This window comes from Myotis nattereri (assembly GCF_964212035.1).
Source record: "Myotis nattereri genome assembly, chromosome: 17".
In the NCBI taxonomy this organism is placed as follows: domain Eukaryota; kingdom Metazoa; phylum Chordata; class Mammalia; order Chiroptera; family Vespertilionidae; genus Myotis; species Myotis nattereri.
The window spans coordinates 14,416,656-14,432,464 of record NC_138092.1 but is presented as its reverse complement, the minus strand read 5'-3'; the positions used below and the strand labels follow the sequence as shown (position 1 = coordinate 14,432,464).

The 15,809-nt window shown below is 37.5% G+C and overlaps 1 protein-coding gene across 12 annotated transcripts in view; it reads right to left on the bottom strand.

Moving 5' to 3' along the window:
* Window positions 1-15,809, bottom strand: part of RIMS2 (regulating synaptic membrane exocytosis 2) — a gene marked incomplete at its 5' end in the record, with an annotated part of 342,653 nt that overhangs the window by 246,980 nt on the left and 79,864 nt on the right. For all 12 annotated transcript variants that reach the window (XM_081111208.1, XM_081111209.1, XM_081111207.1 and 9 more), the window contains one exon: window positions 9,916-10,226. In XM_081111208.1, the coding sequence (XP_080967334.1) occupies window positions 9,916-10,226 (311 nt within the window). The remainder of the gene's footprint in view (window positions 1-9,915; window positions 10,227-15,809) is intronic.

Below are 15,809 nucleotides of genomic sequence, written 5' to 3'. Positions count from 1 at the left end.
ATTTTCTCACTAAGTTTTCCTTTCCTTTTTGAAATATGTGCTATTAGTTTCCTCTTCCTGCAAAACAAGTCACCAAAATCTTGATGGCTTAAAAAAAAACATACAAATCCCACTTTTCATCTTACAGCTTCTGTAGTCCAAGCACGGTTTAAAGGGTATAACCAAGGTGGTGGCCAGGCCACTTTTTTTTCTAGAGCTCCAGATCCTTTTCCAAGCTCCCGTGATTGTTGGCAGAATTCAGTTCCTTCTGGCTCTAAGGCTGACGTCGCGTTTACCTGCTGGCTGTCAGCCAGGGATGTTCTCGGCTCCTAGAAACGCCCCCGCAGTTTCCTGCAATATGGTTCGCTCACAGACCTTTCCAACATGGCAGCTCACTTCTCCAAAGCCAGCAGAGGGCTCTCCTTAGTCTTCTGACTAAGACATAGTCTCACACAGTGTAATGCAAACACAGAAAGGGAATTTCTATTTGTATTTGTAAATGTTTATTCCCATCGTCCAGTCTACTAGCTAGAAGCAGGTCATAGGTTCCATACATACTTGAGGTTAGAGTAAAACTCATTGCAGGTCAACATAGAATTCTATCCCCTCGATACGATTAGTGAAAATGAACTGGGCTTATTGTTGTTTTGAAATTAAGATATATTTTAATTCTTTTCTGTTTTTATTTCTAATGTAGTAAATATCCATAAACATTATCCATATAAACAAAATCTCTATGTGGTCCTCAATCATTTTTAAGATTGCAAAGCGGTCCCAAGACCAAAGAGTTTGAGAACCACTGCGCTAATCTCAGCTGCCTTTTGTATTTGCTTCCTCTTATACTTGACACATGATAAAAGATAAGTAATTTATTTTCTGCAAGTAGCTTTCTCATTTTAAAACAAGTAAGCAGTAGTCGTGCACCCTACATAGAGTGAAATTTAAAACTGAAGAAATGTATTCAAGTTATTCAGCTTTCCATAACATTGAGCTTGAAATTTCGAACTATAATCATTTATATTTGTAAATGTTTAACTATTCCCCACCCAATCGCATACTTTCACAACTTCTGAGCATTGCAGGAGCTATATTCTTACGTAGATAAAAATAGGAGGGTATTCTGCAAAGCTAGGTCAGGGAATGCTTATCTATAGTAACATGCAGAAAGGCAGAGAATATAAGCACAGATGCTACAGTGTAAATGAGTATAAAAAATTTCTAAGGCCCTAACCAGTTTGGCTCAGTGGATAGAGCGTCGGCTTGCGGACTGAGGGGTCCCAGGTTCGATTCTGGTCAAGGGCATGTACCTTGGTTGCGGGCATATCCCCAGTAGGGGGTGTGCAGGAAGCAGCTGATCGATGTTTCTCTCTCATCGATGTTTCTAACTCTCTACCCCTCTTCCTTCCTCTCTGTAAAAAATCAATAAAGTATGTATTTAAAAAAAAAAATTTCTAAGGCTCCACCATGACAAACCATTATTCATGTTATTATGGATTCATAAATTTAGATGCCTAAATCCTTGAACAATTAAAGTTATCAAATAAGAAAGTATAACATTATCTGCATTTGAAGCTTTGATTTTAATTCTAGTGAGATATGCTAAACCTTATATGAGCCTTAAAAAGACTATTCTTGCTCGTTAAGCTTCAGTACTCAGTAAGATAAATCTAGCGTCTGGTCTCTTTGAGCGCCCAAAGGACAGTTCCCAATTGTTTCATCCCAGGCCTGTCCTATCCCATCAGCCATAAAAGATGAAAATATGCTGTGAACAAAATGCAAGTAGGCATTTACCTCAAATCAGTTTCATTTGTTACCATTTTATTCACTTTACTAAAAAATCTAAAACACAGTTTTTACGTTCACCAACCCTCACCCTTGTCTATCTCAGTATGATAGTCCAATTTTGTAGCTTTACCCATGACCTCTTTGACCAATATCAGAACTGCTTCACTTGGTATATATCGGGAGAGCCAAAGGGTAAGGGGAGAGGTGGGTGAGATGCCCTAAAAGTCAGTCTATAACATTAATATTGCCATAAAAGTCAGACTAGAAGCAATACGCTCCCAGAGTCCACAGTACAGACTTACACATACACTTCTGCTACCAATAAATCTGTAAAATCAGTTGGAAAGGAGCATATGTGAGCATATATGCTAATATTAGTTAATAACCTGTTATAATTTATTAAATTTTATACTTTTAATGTATGAATGACTTGAGTTATCCAAGATGCACAGTAGTGTTGGAATAGATTAAGGAGTCTCAAAAATAGTAATTTCAGTGTTAACCAATGATTTTATCAGCAAAAGCTTAAAAAAGAATGCAGCTGGCTAGCAAAACCACCACCACTGGCTAACAAATTACCCCATCTTACTGTGTTTCTAGCTTCACTTTCCTTCTAATGCTACTACTAAAGCATTTTTCTTGATATTATTATTAATACCAAATCACAACTATATATAGTTTTATAAGGGGATATATGACACTCAAAAGAAGCTTGTTAAAAAAAATAATTTATAGGCACTTTCAAGAAATAGTAGTAAATAGAGTCTCAGTCAACCAAATGTCACTATTAGGAGAATGGATATTGGGTTATAATATTTGAAGTAGGACTGAAAAGCAACTAAAGCAGGTCTTCAAATAACCTCCTTTCATTCAGTTCATTTCACTCAATATTGTTTCATTATAGCACTGAGAAGATACTATGGGAATTTAACTCTTTTTTATATCAACTAGCCTATGGTAAAACTGGTTTCATTATGTTTTGTTCCCCTTAAAGTTGTAGAACCTACTGACAACATTAAGAGAGGACTCACTGTACTTCAAATGACCAATATATTAAACTCATACTCTAAAAGAATTAACTTCCTTAGATCTTGAATAAGAAAGACAAACCGAGAGGACAGCAGACTAAAAGGTGAAACTTCTATAAGGCAAAGGAAAATAACTATGATCAAATGTCTCTACATGAAAAGTAAAAAGTCGCCAAACCCAGACAGAGACATAGAGGAATGTCACTGAAATTATTTCAAAGATACAGGCAGTTGATATAAAGGTGAGTTGAAATTGAAAGAAAATATAGTTCTAAGTATACATCATGTATGGAACATGCAAATGCAAACGGTTAAACTGGAAACTATCTCATTCTGTTAGAGCACTTAAAATGCCCATTATCATTGCGGATGTCTAAAAAACGGCAGAATTCTAGAGAAAAATCTTATATGCAACAACCAAAAATTTAGTTATCTTAATCTAGGAGGCAGGGAAAAATACAGTACTGGATTCTATAAATAAATTCAATTGTTGTAAACACAGCACAGTTGTAATAGGTAAAAGATAAGGGAAAGACCTGGTTATCTAATTGTCAGCTCAGTGATTCAATTTATTTCAACATTCAATGAGCACGGACAACAGTGCGGTGATTGCCGAGAAGAAGGGTGTCGGGGAAGGTGGCAGTGGGTATAGGGAAGATAAATGGTGATGGAAAAAGATTTGGCATGGGATGTGAACACACAATACAATGTACAGGTGATGTGTTGTGTATTTGTGCATCTGAAACTTGTGTGATTTTGTTAACCAGTGTCGCCCAATAAATTTAATAAAAAGGAAAAAAATGTTCAATGAATACCTATTTCTAGAACCTAAACTAGGCATGTACAGAAACAAAGATGTAAAGGACAGTATGCCCTCCAGTTGTTCAAAATTTAGTTAAGAGGGAAAGAAACACTGACAACAAGTATACTAAAAGGGCAGACAGTGGTGAATGCTGAAATATATAAATATAAACAAAGGAATTATATACATAAAGGTATCCTTTATCAGCAAAAAAATATAATTCTTGCTGGAAAATAAGAAGGCTTCATGTAAGTAGGGATACTTGAGTTGGACTTTGAAGGAAAAGTAAAATTTAGAACCAGCTGGCGGGGCTCAGTGGTTGAGCATCGACCTATGAACCTGGAGGTCACGGTTCGATTCCTGGTCAGGGCACATGCCTGGGTTGCGGGCTCGATCCCCAGTGGGGGGCATGCAGGAAGCAGCCGATCAATGATGGGAAGGCCTCAAAAGTGAGCAAGTAAATGACTTCAGCATATCTATACTTAAAATCATAATTCTGGAATCAACATAGAATATGAAGAAAAGCAAATAAACTGGGAAGCAGGAAGCCAGAAAAAAAGCTACACATGGTTAATTTATAAACAGGGAAGTGACAATATCTATATTGGAAAGGAAGGGTGGAATACAAGAGATATAACAGAGATGGAACTGACCAAAACCTTAAGTAAATACTAACTGAATATGAAAATCAAGATTAGAAAATAAATACCTAAGTATCTTAATTTAGGAAGCAGAATAACTGATGTTGCTATCAGCAAGGCTAGGGAATGACAAAGAAGCTGCTACTTGGGAATAAATAGGTACTTCGACTCAGAATATTTTAATTTTGAAGTATTTGTGGGGGCAAAGGTAAGACTGTACACCTTCAGATGTAAATACAAGTCTGGTACACGGAGATCTCAGAATTAGAGATAAACAATTGAGAATATATATCATATTTCAAGAGGAAAAGCAATGTTACACAAGAAGTCCTGTTTTTTTACAATCTCAAGTACCAACTTAATCCACTTATTTGTCTAAAACCACCTCTGCAATTATATAATCACAGAATTACTAGTAAAGTTCTGCTTTTAGGGTGCAACTTCGCCATCTGGTGGCAAAAATAATGAATACAGGTTTATATATAATCATTTCAAAAGTTGAAAGGATCCCTTGTCATTTGACTTAGAGTGAAATTTCCAACAATGAATTATGGGGAAAGGATCTTTCATTCTCCCTTTCTATCATAATTACTATTTCTCTTCTCCTTTTCACTCTGGCCACTAATATATTCAAGCTAATAAGCTAGAAGAAGTATTATTGTTAAAAACAAATCTTCCCACTCATAATCCAATACATACCACAATGTAGATTGCAGTTAAATAACTATGAAATTAAATGTATTAGTAAAGTTCATGTTGCCAAGTTTCTTGCTTTCAACAACTAATAGTTGCGTTTGCTTAAGTGACGGAAATGGGATTTTTGAAACTAGATATAAGCATTGAACAGATTGGTCAAAAGAACAATACAGAACATCTAAAAATATACCCTAACATATAATAACCAATATACATGACTAAAATGGCATCTCAAATCAGTAGGAAGAAAAGATTGCTCACTTGATAAATATAGTGGAACAAGAGCTAACCATGTGTAACTATAATAAATGGGAAGTAAATAAGTAGTTTATAATAATTAAAACATATTTAAATAAGTAATGTTTAAATGCTTAGGTATTTACTATATATCATAATGAAGGAGCCAGATGCTTGCAGCTATATGAATGTATTCAACCTGCCACCAGGTAGCTGGTTCCACCTCTGTCCTCCACTAAATAAATGTGGAATTATGTTGCCTCTAAGAACCACAAAATTTCACTCTGTTATGCCTCTCTAACTGCCACTAAGCTATGAAAGGCCAGGGGTGTTTCCCTCGCTAATGTATTTCCAGATGCTTTTGTGCCTTGCTCCTACTCTGCACTAGCAGTATTGACATCCCTTAGAAGCTAGTTAGAAATACAAACTGTCGGGTCCTCCCTCAGACCTACCAAATTCAAATCTATATTTTAATAAGATCGCCATGTTATGCATGTAATTTAAAGGCTAAGAAACCACTAGGCACTCATGTTAGCCATTGTAAGGGTAAGCAAATTGCACAGAAAAAATGATTATTTCAAAAGTATTTTGAAATAAAAGAAACACTTGAAGATCTCTAATAATATTTTGCATTTAAGTTGATAATAAACATTTGCCATTTTTATGAATAAAGGAACTAAGTAAATAGTCATTAACTCAAAGCTAAGGTCTTGGGTCAAGTTGGTATTTATTAACTCAATTAATTCTAACAGGCTATGAGGAAAGCGCCTGTAGAACTAAAAAGTCAGAAATAGGTCAAAACTACTGTAGCAGGTAGTTACAAATTATACTAAAGCTCCTTAAAATTAGGAAACATAACATACTTTTCTATTTCTCAATCATAGTTCTAGGTCCATAAAGATTTAAATTTAATTGAACCGAGCTTCTCTTTTGAGGGCACTAGAATGGTTTTTGAATGGTACTGAAGAAACAAATGACTAATAATACTTTAAACTGGAGTTATATTCCTTATCAGTAGCTCCATTTCACTGTTCAACTTAAATACTCCTAGAACACCCATTCTGGTATGAAGGAAGAGAGAGAGAAAAATGAAGACAAAAAAAGAGGGAGAAAGGGAGGGATGGGGAGAGAGGAGGGGAGGAGGCAGAGAGGAAGAGGAGGAGAAGGAATTGGGAAGAGGATGGGGAATAAGTAAACAGGCTTAACTGAAACGATTTAAATGGTAACAAAAAAAATGAGTAAAAAAAGGAGAAATTTCAACAGTATTAAAATAACTACTGCCCAGCCAGTGTGGCTCAGTTGATTGAACATAGTCCCATGCACCAGGAAGTCGCCAGTTAGATTCCAGGCCAGGGCACATGCCCGGGTTGCGGGCTTGACTGCCAGTGTGGGGCATGTAGGAGGCAGCTGAGGAATGATTCTTTCACATCATTGATGTTTCTCTCTCTCTCTCCCTCTCCCTTCCTCTCTTTTTAAAATCAATAAAAACTTATTTTAAAATAATAATCCTATATAATAAAAGCCTAATAGGTTAAGTGTCCAGTCGTCCAGTTGTCTGTTCAACCAATCAAAGTATAATATGCTAATGATATGCTCAGGCAGCTCAACTGCTCACTATAACGTGCACTGACCACCAGAGGGCAGACGCTCCAACCGGTAGGTTAGCTTGCTGCTGGGGTCCGGCTGATCAGGACTGAGCAAGACGGGCCAGACATGCCCTGGAGCCCTCCTGCGCCGGTCCCTCCCTGGCTGGCCAACCTCCCACATCCCTCCCTGGCACCAATCATGCAGCAGTGAGGTCCCTCAGCCTGGCCTGTGCCCTCTTGCAATCTAGGACCCTTTGGGCGATGTCGGAGAGCCGGTTTCCCACAGGCCAGGCTGAGGGACCCCACTGGTACACGAATTTGTGCACCAGGCCTCTAGTAAATAAAATAAATAACTACTTACTCTCTAAGGCAGGAGTTGGCAAACTTTTCTGTAAAGGGTCAGAGAGTAAATATTTTAGGTTATATGAGAGCCATATGGCCTCTTATAACTAATACTCAACTCTGGAGTTGTAGCTGAGTCTATGTAGCCATAGACAATAAGTAAATAAATAGTTGTGGCTGTGTCTCAATAAAACTTTATTTACAAAAACACGGGGGGCAAGCCAGATAGAGCCCCAGGGACATAGTTTGTAGACCTCCTGCTCCAGGGGAAAGAATTCAAAGGGTTTATAGATACATGCCTAATAAACTACTATAGAATCTGCATTTAAAAATAATAAAACAAATGCTCTTTTTGTTTATAGTAAGGGGACTGAATTATTCTGGAAAAAAAAAATGAACCTTCCAAAAGTTTATATAAATTATAACCAATTCCATTTTCTAGGCATAACTTCCAAGTTTGATATTAAACTCTAACTTCTTCCCTGACTAGCAGAATTTCTTACAAACAAGAGGAGCTATTGGTTTGACTTATGTGAGCTTCAGAAAGAAAGGACACGGCCCAGCGGGTGTGGCTCAGTGACTGAGCACTGACCTATGAACCAGGAGATCACAGTTGGATTCCCCGTCAGGGCACATGCCCAGGTTGCAGGCTGGGTCCCCAGTGTGGGGCGTGCAAGAGGCAGCCGATCAATGATTCTCTCTCATCGTTGATGTTTCTAACCCTCTCTCCCACTCCCTTCCTCTCCGAAATCAATAAAAATATATTTAGAAAAAGAAAGCAAGGACATAATTATAGAATACATTGAGTCATTAAAGTATGCTTCTATTAGTAATGGCAGCCGGAGGCCGTAGGCAAAAAGAAAAAAAGTAACTACATCTTGCTTCCCCACAGTGGGTCGAATTGTACTGTTTATTCAGGCTAGTGCTCTGTCAAAGAAAGAAGCATTAACAGATAATATTGGAGAATATATATTTGTTCTTAGTCATTCTTCAAAGATTAGTGCTATATTTCTAGTTCCCTACAATGATGAATTAATTACTCATAAATTTGTTGGACTTATTTTTAACATCCACAACTTCCTAATGATATGCATTCTAAAGCTTTAAAAACTATTATGTGACCCAGTATTTTAGTACTTCCTTTTATTCTTCCTAAACCTACCTTTCTAACCTCCAAAGAAACGATCTAATGTAGCTATCTATTTTGAAGAATGAGCCAATGTTATCTATTTTATTAAGTCATTCATTTAAAATCCTACCTCCATTGGTTAACATCATTTTCTTCATCTAAGCTCATATACCTTGGCCATTACGGCTGCCACTTTACAGATACTGCTACTGTCCCAACCAACACTGCTTCATCATTCACCATTCCCTACAGAGAAGCTTCTTGTGATTATATTTGTAATACTCTGCCTGAGTGCTTTCTCTGGCAACAGAAACATGCTTGGCCAGAGCGTTAACAAGCCCGCCTCCCTCCCCGGGAACAGACCTAGGCCAATAAAACAGAGAATTATGGATAAATACCCCAGCCTCCTAGCCCATCATGTGGAATAACTCTGAGGTTGTGATACTCCGTCTCCTAGAAGTCCCAGTAAGACTGAGACACATTCGCCAAAAGAGATAATCTGCTCTCAAATGCACCAATTGTTGCGTTCTTTCTCTTAATTGGATCATTTTCCACTCCCCTACTGGTGGTTTCTGAGATTGCCACCCAAATTAACTATCTGCCCTCAAACCTTTGTGTGCTTAAGTTCTCAATCTAAGATGATCTTCCTACCCTAAAATTCTTGGCTTCCTGAGATTCTGCACTGAGATGTGTTCATAGTATTCCAGCCATGAAATCACCACAGCCTTTTCCAAAGATAGAATTACATTGTCTGTTTCACTTTTGCCAAAAACAAAACAAAACTGGTGCATCATCATTTTATTATTCTTCCAAGACATTAACAACACATCTGTGTGACGGCTTTAGGCACCATCTGAAGGGACTCCCACTTATCTTACCTGTTTTAACACTGTTCAGACCCACCACCCTGTCAGTACAATTCAGATTTGTTTTTCCGCAAGTGCATGACTTCATATTTGTTCACCCAGAAACGTCCCTGCCACTTCTGAATTATATACAGTATAAACCAGATTACATACATACCGTATAAACCAGATTTTCCTTTAAAATTTTAATTCAAAAATAGAAATATGGACTAGAAAAATAATCCTCCCTTGGAAATCTTTTCATTCTTCTCCTTCCAAAGGTAGGAAATATAAGAACCATAAACACTATTGTTAAAAGTCTAACACTTTTGTCAAGGAAAAGGCATTAAAACTGAGCCAAAATAGTAATACAGAGTTAGGCCATGGATAGATCAAATCCATAAAACCCTTTTACCTGTGTTACCTGCTTGGAAAACCACCGCATCCTTCAGCCCAGGGCAGAACCTTTAGAAATAATGTTAACCTTCCCCATTCTCTTCCCCACTTCCAGCCAATCCTATCGATCCAGCCTCTTCTTCATTCTCATTGCTCTTATCCCAGTTTCTTCCCTCTGACAGTAACCTCCCATCTAAGTTCCCTGTTTTATTTCACTTCTCTTTCTGGAAAACCTGATAACCTAACACTCCCTCGCCAAACCTAACATCGTTCAAACCTGTCATAGCTAAAGTCCTACACATCACTTTCATCACTTTTATACAAAACATATGGACATTGACATTACATTTAGACAACTGGTTGCCTAAACATTGCATGTATTTGTATTTCTGTTTGAAATAAAGATTAAAAGTAGTAATGTTTACCTAAAGATGAAGCAAAATGTTTACCTGTCTGAAGCTATGTCACTGGCAATTTGGTGCTTCACTCCTGACCCATTTTTAATAGAATCCTGTCTTGTGAGCCCATGAGATCGACTTTTCTCCACGGCAGGCACAGATAAGTCACCTGAGGGTCCTTGGAACTGGGCCTGCTCGTGCAGTTTTGCTTTCTTCTCCTGAGGCGCCTCCTCATTCCGCAGTCCTCGGAGAGCCTTTTGATCAGGTTGCTGTGGGGTATTAGGTCCACTATTATAGAACCAGGCTCCTGACTTGGTGAGGATTTCTTGTTGTTTTCGGCACAAATTGCAGACCCACATAACCTGCACATGAATACAGAGGGAAAAGAAGTGAGTGTTTCCAAAAGTTATAAACAAACAAAAAGAGAGACAACTCAAGTCCACACAAAAAGGCTATGGTAATTCTTTCTGAAGTTAACATGTAATCCAGATTAACAGCTGCCATTAATTAAATTGCATGTCCTTTCTTTAAAGTTTGCCAGAATCTGTACAAATAAAAGGGTAATATGCTAATTAGACCGGACATCTTCCAGACAAAGCCACAGTGGCAGGGGCCAAGGCAGAGGCGGTTAGGGGCGATCAGACCAGCAGGGGAGGGCAGTTAGAGAGAGATCAGGCCAGCAGGCAGGCAAGCGGTTAGGAGCCAGAGGTCCTGGATTGCGAGAGGAATATCTGACTACCGGTTTAGGCCTGATCCCTCCCGGATTGGAGAGGGTGCAGGCCAGGCTGAGGGACCCCCTCCCCCAACCCTGTGCACGAATTTCGTGCACCGGGTCTCTAGTGATTATATAAAATAGATAATGGTTACTGGTAGTAGAAATACCAAACAAATTAATAGTTGTTTATTGTATTCTTTATTTTTTATTTAAATTAGAAGCATAGTGCAGTACATAGAAAATGGATTTTGAGGCTCCATAGATTTGGGTTTAAATACCAAATCAAAGATTAGAATCTTTGCAAACTTCAACAAGGTACTAAATATTCATATCGATAAAAGTTACTTTCCTAACTGATAAAATATGGATCTAAGGATGATAATACTAACTCTCCTGTGTTGTTTTGAGGATTGAAGATTAAAAATAATTTATATAAAATGTACAGATGATGTATCATAGAATGGTACACTTGAAGCCTATATAATTTTATTAACCAATGTCACTCCAATAAATTTAAGAAAATAAAAGAAAATAAAAAAAATAAGTGTCTAACACAATGCCTAATATATGTTGGACTTTCAGTAGATTACTATATTAGTTTATTAAGTTAATCTTCTATCACCAATTATATTATAGGCTTCCTAAGGAGGTTTTATTTCTTTTAAGTAGCTCTGAATAGCTAAATAAAGCTGGAAACATTGTTGATCTTCAATAAAAACCTATTAATTGCTCATAGTTTCTAGTCGGACACTTTTTAGGTGCACAGTTCAACAGTGTTAAGTACATTCACACTGTTGTGAAACAGAATTCCAAAACTTGTTCAGTTTGCAACACTCAAAATCTATACCGTTTTATAGCATATCCCTTTTCTCCCATCCTCAATACCCTGATAACCACCATTCTACACTTGATTTTTTGATATGTTTTTCAGATTCCAGAAATCCAGGAATATCATAAATAACATCTGTGTGACCAAAAAAATCTTCACCCTCTTCTGAAAAATATTTTTCAATTAATCAGAAAAAAATAAAACCACATGTTCATAAAATAAAAGGTGAGTTCATATTTCAAATGAGTGACTCTGATGCTTAATGTCAAATACTAAATCTTATACAACTCTCTATATTGCTGAACAATTTCCTTATGGCTTAAATAAATTATGGTAATATACATCATTAAAAGAAAAATTCAACATAGTGTTTTCAACTGATACAAGGATATTTTTGAAAAATACCATTTAAATTTTTTGTTTAATTGCCCATTATTCCAGTTCATATTGTTTGTGTAATTCCATAAATACAACATTCTATTTAAGCACTTTTATGATTTTGTTCTCTCTTGAATTGTATATATATTTCTTTTTTCCCATACTAAAACTTAAAGCTCATTGGAGGCAAGATTGATATCATCTTATGCATAATAAGACCTATAAATCATAGAACAGTAAGACTTTCTATAATTACTAACTTGAATTTATGTGAAGTCCTTCTGGGGGATACATAATAAAATATTTGATGCTATTACATTAAGATTTATGTTTCTTAGATTCTTGAAAGAATTACTTACCAATAATGTCAATGTATTTGACTATTTTATTTTTTGTAACTAAATAAGAAAGTGTTTTACAGGAAAATACCAAAATATCGCTCAATTTTTTTAAAAAATACTTCATAGCCGAAACCGGTTTGGCTCAGTAGATAAGAGCGTCGGCCTGCGGACTGAAGGGTCCCAGGTTCGATTCCGGTCAAGGGCATGTACCTGGGTTGCGGGCACATCCCCAATAGGAGATGTGCAGGAGGCGGCTGATCGATGTTTCTCTCTCATCGATGTTTCTAACTCTCTCTATCTCTCTCCCTTCCTCTCTGTAAAAAATCAATAAAATATATTTAAAAAATACTTCATAGTTTAGATTTCTTTTGGTTTGAGTATACATGAAATATAAATATATCTAACCCATTAATGGTTTCAAAACACTAATTTCAACCAAAATCTTCAGCCTTTCAATGCCATCTTGTGACAAATTTAGGTACTGCAGATCTTTTTTAAAAGTGAAAGGTACATTAAATACAGAGCCACAAAATAATGCTCAAATAAATTAGGTTTGGATTTCAACTTTTCTGCTTATTTTAAGCAATTACTATTCATGATACAGTGACAATACATGCTATATGATTCCGTGATATGAATTTATCTAGAATAAGTAACACTCAATATTCAAGAGCAACAACCTTCCCTACCAGGTAATTGACAATGAAAAAGAAATGATGAAAGTTTGGGAGGCAGACAATTAGCCAATCATGATCATCTGCAGAAACAACCTATTGCTGCTTTATTATTTATCACAAGGTAAGCAGGTAATGCAACCTCTTCTAGAGCAGGTTCTCAAAGAATATCCCTGGAACAGCAGCATCAGTGTCACCTGGGAACTCATGAGACGTGCAGACCTATTGAATCAGAAATTTGGGGTGAGACCCAGAAATATGTTTTGGTTTTTGTTTGTTTGCTTGCTTATTTGTTTGTTTGTTTGTTGTGGGGTTGGGGGGGGGGTTGCCAAATCCTACAGATAATCCTGATGCTTGATGAAGTTAGAGAACCAGTAGTTAGGGCAGAGATTCCCAGCTCAGGGTAAAATGAGTTACAAGTGTGTTCCTCAGAATAGCTAGATAGGCCAATGGAGGTCATGATCAGCTTTGCCAGTTTACCTCAGTGTGAACGAGGTAAGTCTATGATTCCTGTGTGGTCCAACATGAGAATAAGAACTGGAAATGCTATGGGCTTTATTTTCCTCACCTGTTAACACCCAGTGGACAGTAACGTAAAATCAATGAGTATAAGGCATGATATATGATTCGTATTAAAGACTCTCTACGTATTAATGCTTACTCTTCCCATATGCTCTGGGCTATCCACATTGGGTGCTCTTTTCCTCATATCCTAACACCCAATTACCTTTATTTTCTTCTTTCCTGTCTCTTCCCGCTCTTGGATTAATAGTTTATTAATCTTTAAAGCTTAGGAAGCCTAAATCTACTCCAAGCAGTACAAGGGACTGACAATTTCACTTGAAACCCTTACACACACAGCAACTTAACTTACAAATCGACGATACTGCACTATGTCTCACAAATACAAGCACATATACATGCTATGAGATAACTTTGCACTAACCGGCCAGGAAACAATCAATGCCTATCAGAGGTAAATTATGCATCAACAGAATAAAATTTAACTTATATGGGAATAAAACAGCAGGAGTTTTATTAATGGAACTCTTCATTTAACCAGTTAAATTAACCACCAAATACATCCTATGATGAGTGTTGTAAAAAATATCTTAGAAATTTTATATGCCTATAAATCACCATGGTTATTAGTTTTGCTTGTCCTCATATATATCAAAAATGCCTAGGCCAGTGATGGCGAACCTTTTGAGCTCGGCGTGTCAGCATTTGGAAAAACCCTAACTTAACTCTGGTGCCGTGTCACATATAGAAATTTTTTGACATGTGCAACCATAGTAAAACAAAGACATATTTTTGATATTTAATTTACATACTTAAATGCCATTTAACAAAGAAAAATCAACCAAAAAAATGAGTTCGCGTGTCAGAGGTGAACCTATGTCATAGGTTCGCCATTACTGGCCTAAGCCCTACAATTACAAAGTCATATAGAATTCAAAATTATAAGGTATTGTACACTGACATAAATATGCCAAGTTTTTCAAAGTAATACAGCAATATAAGAGATGGAATACTCATGACCCACATGTTAGCTACTGTGGCTCCAAGGCTCCTTTCCCATCGGGGAGAAGGTGCCGTAGAAGCATGAGATCACCCTTTTCCCCTCCTTGGCCAAAAAATAAGGTGTCTGCTCCACTCTACCGAACTCCGTCTCATTCTACTGGGGCAAACGGCGCTGGGCAGAAGGACCTTGGTTTGGGTTCCTGACCTGGAAGGGTCGGTAATATATGGACCAGATCCACACCCAGAGAAAGAAGTCCTGAGAGCTTCAGGTCTCTGGTAGAATGGCCGATTCTTCTGCTCTGAGTGGGAGTTGTGGGATGGGAGGCTGGAGAGGTCAGATCAGGAATCTAGTCTTCACGGAAGGCAACCATAGCCTATCCCACCCGAAGCTGATGTTACTTAAAGAAATCGGTTTAGCCCTAACTGGTTTGGCTCAGTGGGTAGAGCATCGGCCTGTGGACTCAAGGGTCCCGGGTTCGATTCCAGTCAGGGACATGTACCTTGGTTGCAGGCACATACCCAGTGGGGAGTGTGCGGGAGGCAGCTGATCGATGTTTCTCGCTCATCGATGTTTCTGACTCTCTATCCCACTCCCTTCCTCTCTGTAAAAAATCAATAAAATATATTTAAAAAAAGAAAAAAAAGAAATCGGTTTAAAAGTGCCAAGTTTTTAATACAGAGTGGGGCAAAAGGAGGTTTATAGTTGTCCATATGGGAAGCAATACAATAATTAATCAATAGTAATACAAGAATAAACTGTTTCATGTACTCACCACTGCAGAGCAAAATGAACTGAAGTCAGTAATCTAAAGAAATAGAACAAAATACCAATGGGAGGAGGGCCCGAGGGAAATACCAGAAACGAGTGAACAGAGCCAGTTTAGAGAGTCAAAATGAACAATCTCTGTCACTTCTGGAAAAAAGAACATTACTGCCTGTGACTGAACTCCAGCGTGCTGTACATCGCATGTTAGCAGTAAGCTAGTTCCTTCGAAAGCGAACAGATAACAGTGTCTCAGGTTCTGAAGGAGTCATTCCCTCTGGGAGTGTGCTCCACGAAAGAGCTGTCAAGTGAAACTAAGCCTGGTTTCAACCTAAAGTAGAGAACGGAGATGCCTAGATCGCTGAGTATCAATTTCCATGACCTCACAATAAACAACCAATTAAATTAGAAAAGTGAGACTAGCACATAATTGAGTGGCAATTTCAACAGCTTCATAACACGCTCAGTATGATGGGTCATCTCCCATGTGGTGGCAATTTCAGATGCCAAACATCAAATCAAAGACAGGGCATCATAATAAAAATGAAAGACAGTTCAGCTGAAAATACCATCATTGATTGTATCGCCATGCAGCCAATAGTACTAAAAATTTTAGATAGCAGCACCACTACTTATCAAAACAACAACACAGTTGGAAAAAAAAACTGCAACTTACACCTAAAAATCTCAAAAAATTATAGGGAATAAAAGATTATAGTGA